At 38.1% G+C, this 13,171-nt stretch overlaps 1 protein-coding gene across 3 annotated transcripts in view; it reads right to left on the bottom strand.

Moving 5' to 3' along the window:
• The window catches only part of PREX2 (phosphatidylinositol-3,4,5-trisphosphate dependent Rac exchange factor 2), a 332,829-nt gene that overhangs the window by 214,796 nt on the left and 104,862 nt on the right, over positions 1–13,171 (bottom strand). For all 3 annotated transcript variants that reach the window (XR_005211591.1, XR_005211590.1, XM_037802580.1), the window contains exon 8: positions 12,322–12,425. Coding sequence is in view for 1 of the 3 variants with exons in the window: in XM_037802580.1 (XP_037658508.1) it covers positions 12,322–12,425 (104 nt within the window). In the remaining 2 variants the exon portion in view is untranslated. The remainder of the gene's footprint in view (positions 1–12,321; positions 12,426–13,171) is intronic.

Raw genomic sequence — 13,171 nt, 5'->3', positions numbered from 1 at the left:
CAAATACCTGGAGGTTAAACAACACACTCCTAAACAATCAGTGGGTTAAAGAAGAAATAGCAAGAGAAATTGCTAAATATATAGAGACGAATGAAAATGAGAACACAACATACCAAAACCTATGGGATAGAGCAAAAGCAGTGCTAAGGGGGAAATTTATAGCACTAAACGCATATACTAAAAAGGAAGAAAGAGCCAAAATCAAAGAACTAATGGATCAACTGAAGAAGCTAGAAAATGAACAGCAAACCAATCCTAAACCAAGTAGAAGAAAAGAAATAACAAGGATTAAAGCAGAAATAAATGACATAGAGAACAAAAAAACAATAGAGAGGATAAATATCACCAAAAGTTGGTTCTTTGAGAAGATCAACAAGATTGACAAGCCCCTAGCTAGACTGACAAAATCAAAAAGAGAGAAGACCCATATAAAAAAATAATGAATGAAAAAGGTGATATAACTGCAGATCCTGAAGAAATTAAAAAAATTATAAGAGGATACTATGAACAACTGTATGGCAACAAACTGGATAATGTAGAGGAAATGGACAATTTCCTGGAAACATATGAACAACCTAGACTGACCAGAGAAGAAATAGAAGACCTCAACCAACCCATCACAACCAAAGAGATCCAATCAGTCATCAAAAATCTTCCCACAAATAAACGCCCAGGGCCAGATGGCTTCACAGGGGAATTCTACCAAACTTTCCAGAAAGAACTGACACCAATCTTACTCAAACTCTTTCAAAACATTGAAGAAAATGGAACACTACCTAACTCATTTTATGAAGCTAACATCAATCTAATACCAAAACCAGGCAAAGATGCTACAAAAAAGGAAAACTACCGGCCAATCTCCCTAATGAATATAGATGCAAAAATCCTCAACAAAATACTTGCAAATCAAATCCAAAGACACATTAAAAAAATCATACACCATGACCAAGTGGGGTACATTCCAGGCATGCAAGGATGGTTCAACATAAGAAAATCAATCAATGTATTACAACACATTAACAAGTCAAAAGGGAAAAATCAATTGATCATCTCAATAGATGCTGAAAAAGCATTTGACAAAATCCAACATCCGTTTTTGATAAAAACACTTCAAAAGGTAGGAATTGAAGGAAACTTCCTCAACATGATAAAGAGCATATATGAAAAACCCACAGCCAGCATAGTACTCAATGGTGAGAGACTGAAAGCCTTCCCTCTAAGATCAGGAACAAGACAAGGATGCCCGCTGTCACCACTGTTATTCAACATTGTGCTGGAAGTGCTAGCCAGGGCAATCCGGCAAGACAAAGAAATAAAAGGCATCCAAATTGGAAAAGAAGAAGTAAAACTGTCATTGTTTGCAGATGATATGATCTTATATCTAGAAAACCCTGAGAAATCGATGATACAGCTACTAGAGCTAATAAACAAATTTAGCAAAGTAGTGGGATACAAGGTTAATGCACATAAGTCAGTAATGTTTCTATATGCTAGAAATGAACAAACTGAAGAGACACTCAAGAAAAACATACCATTTTCAATAGCAACTAAAAAAATCAAGTACCTAGGAATAAACTTAACCAAAGATGTAAAAGGCCCATACAAAGAAAACTACATAACTCTACTAAAAGAAATAGAAGGGGACCTGAAAAGATGGAAAAATATTCCATGTTCATGGATAGGGAGACTAAATGTCATTAAGATGTCAATTCTACCCAAACTCATCTACAGATTCAATGCAATCCCAATCAAAATTCCAACAACCTACTTTGCAGACTTGGAAAAGCTAGTTATCAAATTTATTTGGAAAGAGAAGATGCCTCGAATTGCTAAAGACACTCTAAAAAAGAAAAACGAAGTGGGAGGACTTACACTCCCTGACTTTGAAGCTTATTATAAAGCCACAGTTGCCAAAACAGCATGGTACTGGCACAAAGATAGACATATAGATCAATGGAATCGAATTGAGAATTCAGAGATAGACTCTCAGATCTATGGCCGACTGATCTTTGATAAGGCCCCCAAAGTCACTGAACTGAGTCATAATGGTCTTTTCAACAATTGGGGCTGGGAGAGTTGGATATCCATATCCAAAAGAATGAAAGAGGACCCCTACCTCACCCCCTACACAAAGATTAACTCAAAATGGACCAAAGATCTCAATATAAAAGAAAGTACCATAAAACTCCTAGAAGACAATGTAGGAAAACATCTTCAAGACCTTGTATTAGGCGGCCACTTCCTAGACTTTACACCCAAAGCACAAGCAACAAAAGAGAAAATAGATAAATGGGAACTCCTCAAGCTTAGAAGTTTCTGCACCTCAAAGGAATTTCTCAAAAAGGTAAAGAGGCAGCCAACTCAATGGGAAAAAATTTTTGGAAACCATGTATCTGACAAAAGACTGATATCTTGCATATATAAAGAAATCCTACAACTCAATGACAATAGTACAGTCGGCCCAATTATAAAATGGGCAAAAGATATGAAAAGACAGTTCTCTGAAGAGGAAATACAAATGGCCAAGAAACACATGAAAAAATGTTCAGCTTCACTAGCTATTAGAGAGATGCAAATTAAGACCACAATGAGATACCATCTAACACCGGTTAGAATGGCTGCCATTAAACAAACAGGAAACTACAAATGCTGGAGGGGATGTGGAGAAATTGGAACTCTTATTCACTGTTGGTGGGACTGTATAATGGTTCAGCCACTCTGGAAGTCAGTCTGGCAGTTCCTTAGAAAACTAGATATAGAGTTACCATTCGATCAAGCGATTGCACTTCTCGGTATATACCCGGAAGATCGGAAAGCAGTGACACGAACAGATATCTGCACGCCAATGTTCATAGCAGCATTATTCACAATTGCCAAGAGATGGAAACAACCCAAATGTCCTTCAACAGATGAGTGGATAAATAAAATGTGGTATATACACACGATGGAATACTACACGGCAGTAAGAAGGAACGATCTCGTGAAACATATGACAACATGGATGAACCTTGAAGACATAATGCTGAGCGAAATAAGCCAGGCACAAAAAGAGAAATATTATATGCTACCGCTAATGTGAACTTTGAAAAATGTAAAACAAATGGCTTATAATGTAGAATGTAGGGGAACTAGCAATAGAGAGCAATTAAGGAAGGGGGAACAATAATCCAAGAAGAACAGATAAGCTATTTAACGTTCTGGGGATGCCCAGGAATGACTATGGTCTGTTAACTTCTGATGGATATAGTAGGAGCAAGTTCACAGAAATGTTGCTATATTAGGTAACTTTCTTGGGGTAAAGTAGGAACATGTTGGAAGTTAAGCAGTTATCTTAGGTTAGTTGTCTTTTTCTTACTCCCTTGTTATGGTCTCTTTGAAATGTTCTTTTATTGTATGTTTGTTTTCTTTTTAACTTTTTTTTCATACAGTTGATTTAAAAAAGAAGGGAAAGTTAAAAAAAAAAAAAAAAGAAAAGAAAAACAAGGGAAAAAAAAAAGATGTAGTTCCCCCTTGAGGAGCCTGTGGAGAATGCAGGGGTATTCACCTACCCCACCTCCATGGTTGCTAACATGACCACAGACATAGGGGACTGGTGGTTTGATGGGTTGAGCCCTCTACCACAGGTTTTACCCTTGGGAAGACGGTTGCTGCAAAGGAGAGGCTAGGCCTCCCTATGGTTGTGCCTAAGAGCCTCCTCCCGAATGCCTCTTTGTTGCTCAGATGTGGCCCTGTCTCTCTAGCTAAGCCAACTTGAAAGGTGAAATCACTGCCCTCCCCCCTACGTGGGATCAGACACCCAGGGGAGTCAATCTCCCTGGCAACGTGGAATATGACTCCCGGGGAGGAATGTAGACCTGGCATCGTGGGACGGAGAACATCTTCTTGACCAAAAGGGGGATGTGAAAGGAAATGAAATAAGCTTCAGTGGCAGAGAGAATCCAAAAGGAGCCGAGAGGTCACTCTGGTGGGCACTCTTATGCACACTTTAGACAACTCTTTTTAGGTTCTAAAGAATTGGGGTAGCTGGTGGTGGATACCTGAAACTATCAAACTACAACCCAGAACCCATGAATCTCGAAGACAGTTGTATAAAAATGTAGCTTATGAGGGGTGACAATGGGATTGGGAAAGCCATAAGGACCACACTCCACTTTGTCTAGTTTATGGATGGATGAGTAGAAAAATAGGGGAAGGAAACAAATAGACAAAGGTACCCAGTGTTCTTTTTTACTTCAATTGCTCTTTTTCACTCCAATTATTATTCTTGTTATTTTTGTGTGTGTGCTAATGAAGGTGCCAGGGATTGATTTGGGTGATGAATGTACCACTATGTAATGGTACTGTAAACAATCGAGAGTATGATTTGTTTTGTATGACTGCGTGGTATGTGAATATATCTCAATAAAATGAAGATTAAAAAAAAAAAAAAAGCTTAGCATTATTGAAATTAGTAGGAAAATAAAAAGTATTACTACAGAATTATACCACAATCCCTCCTTAAACCCACAAAAATAATCAACTGAGAAATTAGGATAAACTGGGAACAAAAAGATCAAACTGTACATGTTTATTCCCCTCTACTTGTCACCTTACAAGGTCAGTATCACAAACAAACAGTTTTCAGACACCCTTCTCTCTTCCAAAAACAGGCCTAGTTAGCTAAATGTGAACCATACCACTGCAGTTTAATAGACCCTATCTTCCTACAAATGGTATCATCCCTGTGCCAGTTTGAAGCTGTTATGGATTCCAGAAGAGCCACAATCTTTTAATCCAATCTTGTGAGTGAGTGAGACCTTTTGATTAGATTATTTCCATGGAGGTATGACATGTACCCACCTACCCCCATCTGTTCAGGATGGGTCTTAATTAGATCAATGCAGTCCTTAAGGGAGCTGAGAGCCCACACAGACCCAGACACTTGGAGATGCTTGGAAATGCAGACAGAAGGACATTTAGAGATGCTAAGATAAGAAAAACAAAGCCCAGAGTTTGCCCCAGGGAAGCTAACAGAGGACCCCTCAGACGCTTAGAGAGAAACACCCTGGGAGAACAAGCAAGGATGCACAGAGGCTGAGAGAGAAAAGCTAAGAGAGACAAGCCCAGAGACATTTTGGAGAAAGCTATTTTGAAACCAGAACCCGGGAGCAAAGGACCAGCAGACGTCAGCCACATGCCTTCCCAGCTGACAGGTGTACCAGACACCATCGGCTTTTCTTCAGTGAAGGTATCATCTTGTTGATGCCTTAGTTTGGACACTTTTATGGCCTTAGAATTGCAAACTTGTAACCCAATAAATCCCCTTTATAAAAGTCAATCCACTTTTGGTATTTTGCTAACAGCAGCTCTAGCAAACCAGAAGAATCCCTTAACCATAACTCTAGAAAAGAAAACAAGTGGCCTGCATTAATAAAACATTGGAGTTAATTTAAACTGAACATAGCATAGCCCATCCATGGAACACAGGGAAACAGAAATTCATGGGCCAGGATCACCAGTGAGGCTCCTGACACTGCACAGGTATGTGCCCAGAGCCAGCCGCCCCTACTACCTGGTCCTCCTTCCTTCCCCTCTTGGAGTATTTGAGTCTGTGCATGCCCTCTTCACGCCCTGGTGACTTATCACTATCTTTCATCACAACATTTCTTAGCTTACCACTCGACCAAGTCAAAACATCTAGACTTTCTTTCAGAGATTCTCCCTAAATCAACCCCACCCTATCTAACCATTGCCATTTTCCACTAAGTTCCAAAGAGTTCCCCCCATTCTTCTGTTTTCCCTGTTATCTTCTGAATATATATATATGTTCCCCGGGCCAAGAGTCTCATCAAGCTATCCCACTCTCCTTTCTGACTAATCAACTCTCACTCCTCTTTAAAGTGTTCCCACCTCTTACATGAAGTCTGGCCAGACCACTCGTCCTGGGTACTTTCAAAGTTGCCTTGGAAACTGAACAGAAGACTGGAGCTCTGGTGCTGACAGATCTTAGCAGAACTGATTAGTGGCCTTAGGCCAAGTCCTCCCTGCACTAGAACACTGCGTTAGTTAAAGAGGGTGGGGCAGATACCCTCAGTCTAATCTGCCCATTGCCAAAACTACAAGCAAACAACCCCTATACCATATTCAGGTCTAAATAATAATAAAGAATAAATTGAAATGTATATGTTTAAGCATGATTAGTACTTTTAGTGGAAAATTTTAGTGGTTTCCCATCCATATGACTATATTACAGGAATACTGAGTATTTTATATTCTGTAGCTATAAAAAGAATGCTTTTTTTCCTAAGTAAAAATAATTGCATTGACTTAGCACAAAAAGTGAAGAAGTAATTGCTTTTAAAACAATACTATATAATGTGCAACTATCTCAAATCTTTTGAGAAATAAATTTGATTTTAATTTTATTTGTAATGCTTAAAGTCTTGGATTTTAGCACAGCAATATCTTACATGGAAAAAAATTTAAATTATGGTATGACATGCAGAAGTGTAAAACTTTGTATGTTTATTTTAATTTATCTATGTTATTCATTATTTCCTGTGTTAAGGAAGGTGGTACCACTGATTTCATGGCCAACTTTCCATTCTACCATTCTCTAGATTTCAACACCCATTTTAGTGAATTCTTACTTAATTCCTCTTTGGAGATTCTTTCTGGAGATAATAGGTTTATCATGATGCTATTTAAAAAAAATCCAACTTAAGAACAATAGTAGGAAAGCTACCAAACTTCCTAGAATTAATTTTCTTGGTAATTTTCATCATACATGCTTAGAAAGTCATTCCAAAAGTAGCCACCAGGTCATTCACATCTCTCTTAATTAAGAACAAGCTTATTTGTGTGGTTAGAAAAAAGTGATCAGGTTTAAATGGAGTTGAGAGATCACTGTGGTGGGCATTCTTATTCACTATATAGATAACCCTTTTTAGGTTTTAATGTATTGGAATAGCTAGAAGTAAATACCTGAAACTATCAAACTGCAACCCAGTAGACGGGACTCTTGAAGATGATTGTATAGCAATGTAGCTTACAAAGGGTGACAGTGTGATTGTGAAAGCCTTGTGGATCACACTCCCTTCATCCAGTGTATGGATGGATGAGTAGAAAAATGGGGACAAAAAACTAAATGAAAAATAGGGTGGGAGAGGGAAGATGATTTGGGTCTTCTTTTTTACTTTTATTTTTTATTCTTATTTTCGCTTTTTCTGGTACAAGGAAAGTGTTCAAAAAATAGATTGGGGTGATGAATGCACAATGCACAACTATGATATAGTACTGTAAGCAACTGACTGTATGCTTTGGATGACTGTATGGTATGTGAATATACCTCAATAAAATTGAATTTTTAAAAAAGTGAGCAGGTTTAAAGCCTGAGCCCATCAACAAGAAATGAAGAAGTTGTGATGGATATGACCAAGGCAAGCAGAGAGGGAGAAAATCCGTACAGTATTGAGAAGGTCTCTTAGGAAAAATCCAACAAAATTAATCTCTGCATGCTTATGCCTCATTCCTTCACACTCTCCATGTGGCCCCTGTAGATTTAAAACCTGTATGGAGTCTCTGCTCTCCTATTTCTCAAGGCATGGCATAGGAACCCAGCAAACTTGACTCTAGTCCGAACTCTGTACTAATAGCTGAGTAAAACTGGACAAGTTACTTCTTAGACCTGCCCTCATTTATATCATCTCAAATATTAATGGGTTATATTAGTTGATCTTCAAGATCTCATCCATCTTCAAATACTCTATTTTTGAATTCCCAAGTCTTGGCAGAGGAGGCTCACCTCCTCCAGAGCCTAGTGGACACACTCATGAGGAAACTAAATTTTCCTTGCAGGAAGCTAGGGGAAGGTATACAATTACAAGTTTACAGTCCTCATAATATCTTTTGTTTGTTTGTTTGTTTTGTTTTTGTTTTTTTTTTAATTCAGTTTTATTGAGATATATTCACATACCATACAATCATCCAGGTGTACAATCAACTGTTCACAGTACCATCTCATAGTTGTACATTCATCACCCCAATCTATTTTTGAACATTTTCCTTACACCAAAAAGAATCAGAAAAAGAATAAAAAATAAAAATAAAAAAGAACACCCAAACCATACCCCCATCCCACCCTATTTTTCATTTAGTTTTTGCCCCCACTTTTCTACTCATCCATCCACACACTGGATAAAGGGAGTGTGATCCACAAGGTTTTCACAATCACACTGTCACCCCTTGTAATCTACATTGTTATACAATCGTCTTCAAGAGTCAATGTTACTGGGTTGGAGTTTGGTAGTTTCAGGTATTTACTTCTAGCTATTCCAATACATTAAAACCTAAAAAGTGTTATCTATATAGTGCGTAAGAACGTCCACCAGAGTGACCTCTCGACTCCATTTGAAATCTCTTAGCCACTGAAGCTTTATTTTGTTTCATTTCACATCCCCCATTTGGTCAAGAAGATGCTCATAGTATCTTTTAAAAAATAAAACCATTTCCCTTGAAAACCTCAGCTGTGGCTTAACAGAATATCACCTAAAGCCTACTAAAATGAAAACCTTACTCAATAGATGTATTTAGTTAAAAATTTTTTTAAAAAGCAGTGCAATCTTTATTTTACTGATTATAAATAAAATTCTTGATATAAAACAGATGAAGCCCAGATCCCAATACCATTTCTAAAATATTTGAGCCTTCACCTTGTTAACTGATTTGGGGCCGGGGGCTGGGAAGTAGCGGATATTCTTTTTCCTCATTAAACCAAAGAACAAAATCCGTAAGATATCAAGTGTTGAATTTTATATTTTGAAATATAAAAGGGCTGAATTTTTTTAAATTCATAATAATAGCAACTTTCTGGGGGTAAAAAAAAACTGAGCTGAATTTTAGAACAATATAAAGCATAGAATACATTTAACAAATTTAAGTACTTACTATATAAGGGGTATTACAGTAGGCCTTGGGATATGCTGCTGGGTGAAACAAATCTTGTAGGAGAGGATGACAAGATAGAAAATAAACAGGTAAACAAACTTATATGTATGCAATTACACAATGAGGAAATGTGTTATAGAAGAATAACAAGGGTATTGTGACTGAGAAATCTGATTAGGGCTTATTGGGAAGCGCCTTCTTACAGAGGCTGGCTGAGACCTTCCGGGACGGTAACCTTCCATCTCCAATTTGAAAACATGACAGATTTCCAAGTAAAGGGAAAAGCATGTGTGAAGGCATGTTTTTGTAGAAGAACCATAAATTCGTTGAAGAAAGAGATAATACCTGGTATTACTTTAATAGTCAAGGACAAAATCCTCGCTTTACCTCTAAATCACCTCTTCTCTTTTTCAATCATAATATCATTTTTCACATTCTAGTCTATTTTATTTTTACCATTTTTCATTTTCAACTGTTTTCATAAATATATCACAATGACAGTATCACAGAAACCTGAAAAACACTCACTACCATTTAGACATATGGGGATGATTCATTTAGTTCACTTTTATTACCCTCAAACTTTTCTAAGGAACCTTGGAGCAAATATTTCCAGTCAAATTCCTACAACCTGTTGCTTATGTTTGTTGAAGGAGGAAAAAGGTCCCCAGTTGAACACTACAAAGCGTGATGAATTTCTAATGAAAGCTAAGCCTTGAAAGCTGGTGTGAAGAAGCTTCATCAGACAATTTACGACAACTGAACATCCTGTAATGCCGCATCCCCTACCAGTCCATTCCCACCCCCACCTCCCCCAGTGCCCCTTGTCCCCAGGCACTGCACCCTGAAGACTTGAATCTTACTAGGACCAACAGAACCTTCTCATGGGTTGAATCTAAGGACCATTTGCTTAAAAGTTCCACCCAATGTCACCCTCATAAGATCTCAATTCCTACTGACCTACACAGATACACTGAGGACCCTCACTTTATGCCAAAGTCCCTGGACTCTTCCATTTCTTTATCTTAAGCTCCAGGACAGTTCTCAGCAATCACAGTAATCATTTCCAAAGTTCACTTAGACTACCAGCACAGATGGTACCTCCACCAGACAGTCACATTGTCTGGTGGAGAAGGAAGGAAGTGGGGCTCAAGGGGTAAGGGTTTGTGCCGGTTTGAGTGTATTGTGTCCCCCAAATGCCATTATCTTTGTGGTCTTGTGTGGGGCAGGCGTTTTGGTGACGGTTGGATTTGCTTGGAATGTGCCCCACCCAGCTGTGGGCAATGATTCTGATGAGATGTTCCCATGGAGGCGTGGCCCCACCCATTCAGGGTGGGCCCTTATCGGTGGAGCTATGTAAATGAGCTGACTCGGGGGGAAGAAAGAGAGTGCAGCTGGGAGTGATGTTTTGAAGAGAAGCAAGCTTGCTAGAAAGGAACGTCCTGGGAGAAAGCCGTTTTGAGGCCGGAGCTTTGGAGCAGACGCCAGCTGCCTTCCTAGCTAACAGAGGTTTTCCGGACACCACTGGCCGTCCTCCGGTGAAGGAACCCAATTGCTGAGGTGTTACCTTGGATGCTTTGTGGCCTTAAGACTGTAATTGTTTAGTGAAATAAACCCCCGTTTTATAAAAGCCTATCCATCTCTGGTGTTTTGCATTCTCCAGCATTAGCAAACTAAGACAGGGTTCAAAGCCACAGGAAGTGAGGCAGGAGATCCATGCCATGGAAAAGCATGAAAAGGGAAGAAAACCAGGAGGAGAGTGCCAAAGCAACACGGAGAGGCTGTTTTATTTGGGGAAGATAAAGCCAATGAAGAACAGAGTAGAGATTCTAAATGTGCCTCCCTTACTATACTTCCTCCCAACCCCGACTCAAGCACAATGTGGGCTTTGGGGTATTCTCTTGAGCATTCATGTTACTGAGGCAAGACTGCTCTTAACATTTGAGAGAAATAACTTATTCCTAAATGTCTGCAAATAGTCTTCCTAGGAAGCATTAAAATGAATTACTACCACCTTATAAAAATAATGTGTACATCCTGCTATGGAAAGATAGCCCCACTGGGTCTCATGTGTTAGCACAGGAGTATTTGCAACTATATTACAGTCTGCCACATAGAAAGGGATTCGAAATGTGGGGATTTCAAGCTGTACCACATGTCCCACAGTCCCCACCTCCATCCCACCATTACCCAGTGAGGAACCTCGCTACACCACGACCTGGTTCCTGAGCCAGGAACCCAGGCTCAGGCACCATTCACATTTCGCTCAAGTGTACCATGTCCTCTTTCAGGCACCAATCACTGATTCACTATTCTAAGTATCTGACAATTTGTCAAGATGCAAAAACGTGCATAAAGAAATGGTATTCCAAGTGAGCATCTGAAATTGTGTGCCCCTGACATTCTTCTCCACTCTGGAACCTGGGGATGACAGAAGCATGTGGGAGGGGGAGGATCTGACCTGTGTTCCAATGTCAGGTTTATAGCAAATATTGTAAAAATATTGTTCTATATTAAAGCAATCAATATATTACTTTATAATTATATATAAATATACAATTACATTAATTATATTACTCTATAATAAAACATTGGAATAATTAATATATTTTATTTCGCAGCTTATCTTTTCTCCTGGGAACATATCTGTGACGATGTTGTAATCAAAATCATTCAGAAAAAATGTGATTCGATTTAACGAACATTCATTTTATAAACAACTTTTTCCAAATAGAAACAATAATTTAACTTAATTTTAATTAATATTTTTAACTAGTCACGATTTTCTGAACTTGCTTGTAAAAGTACAAACCTTCAGATCTACAAAGCAAAAGTTTACTACCTTTAAGTAGTAAGGTACTTAAAATGGCACTTTAAATTACACAAACTGCTTTCAACTTCAACTTTCCTCTACAAACAAATTGAAGACCTACTTCTATTAATAAAGGATGAAGAGATAAAATACATCTCAAGTTCGTTATCTTCCATGGTGAAAACTATAGGAACAAAATATTCTCAAAATATCATGCTCATAGTTACAAATTATAGTATAACTTAGAGAAAGTCAATTGATTCATTAAATATTTTCTATACACCTATGCTTTGGTACAGCAACGGTGAATGTCCTAGGATTAAAAGAAAACGGACGTTTTCAGATAAGACACTAATTAGCTGTTTCCTTGGTAACTCTGTTTAATGCTAGTATATTTCAGTGAATCCAATTTTCTATTTTTACTGCAGTCCTCCACTCCCTTATCTCACCTTTCTCCTTCCACTATCTCCACCTAACAAAGTACTTTAAGCTCTAATGCACTGCAGATGAATAATTCCAGTGAGAAATCTATCTCAGGAAGGAGTTTACTCTTGGCATCCACTTTAAGTCTACCAGGAGCTTACCGGTGCCGTCATCCACATTCTCAACTTCCATCACCTCCGTGTTGATGCGACCACGAAAGAGGTACCTGTGGCCATCTGTAGATGCTTTGCTATTCTTCAACCGTCTTCAAATGGAATGAAATCACAGATACATGGTTACAACGTTTAAATTTAATGCAAAACCAATGTTAAGACAATAAATATTAAGCAATTCTTTGGGGGTAAAAAACAACTAATTCAAGCAACAACGTAAGAAGTTAGGCTTTGGTTTTACGTGTTTTTTTTTTCCCCATGTGATCCCATTAACAGCACTGGGTATTTTGCAAGATGGTACATAAGTACTAGTTCTTTAATAAATTGAAACTTTGGCCTAAGGACAGTGTACGGGCAGGAGGGTGTGTATGTGCTTTCACTTGACAAAGGACATTGAAGGTGCCTTACCAAATGCTGACAAATGCTAAAAAAGTTGGTTATTGTCAAATTTCCGTTGTGCTTCTTTCATCTCTATTTCACATGTTTCATAACGAGTTGGTAACTCACATTTTTCAAGCTGTGGAAAAGATTCACCAGTTCTTACGATCCCCTTTAGGATGGCACTGGAAGTACCAAGGGATGAGTTTCAAAGAAACTGATTACAGGAGATTCTTAAACTGAGCTTTATCCAGCTTAAGAAAAAATATTTTTCCTATATTGTTCTTATTACATGATAACTGTGTACTTTTTGGTAAATCTGTTAATATAGTTATAATCCTTCACAAAGGTCTTCTTTATTTTTATAATCATTGAAAACATTTCAAAACTTTGTGTATTGTGTGTCTAATTCCAATCTTTAATCTTAAAAATGCTATGTGACAATATAAAGAATCCAGGT

This window comes from Choloepus didactylus, chromosome 14, assembly GCF_015220235.1.
Source record: "Choloepus didactylus isolate mChoDid1 chromosome 14, mChoDid1.pri, whole genome shotgun sequence".
Taxonomy (NCBI): domain Eukaryota; kingdom Metazoa; phylum Chordata; class Mammalia; order Pilosa; family Megalonychidae; genus Choloepus; species Choloepus didactylus.
Note: the sequence above shows the minus strand (reverse complement) of the source record. Positions and strands in the feature narration are given on the sequence as shown.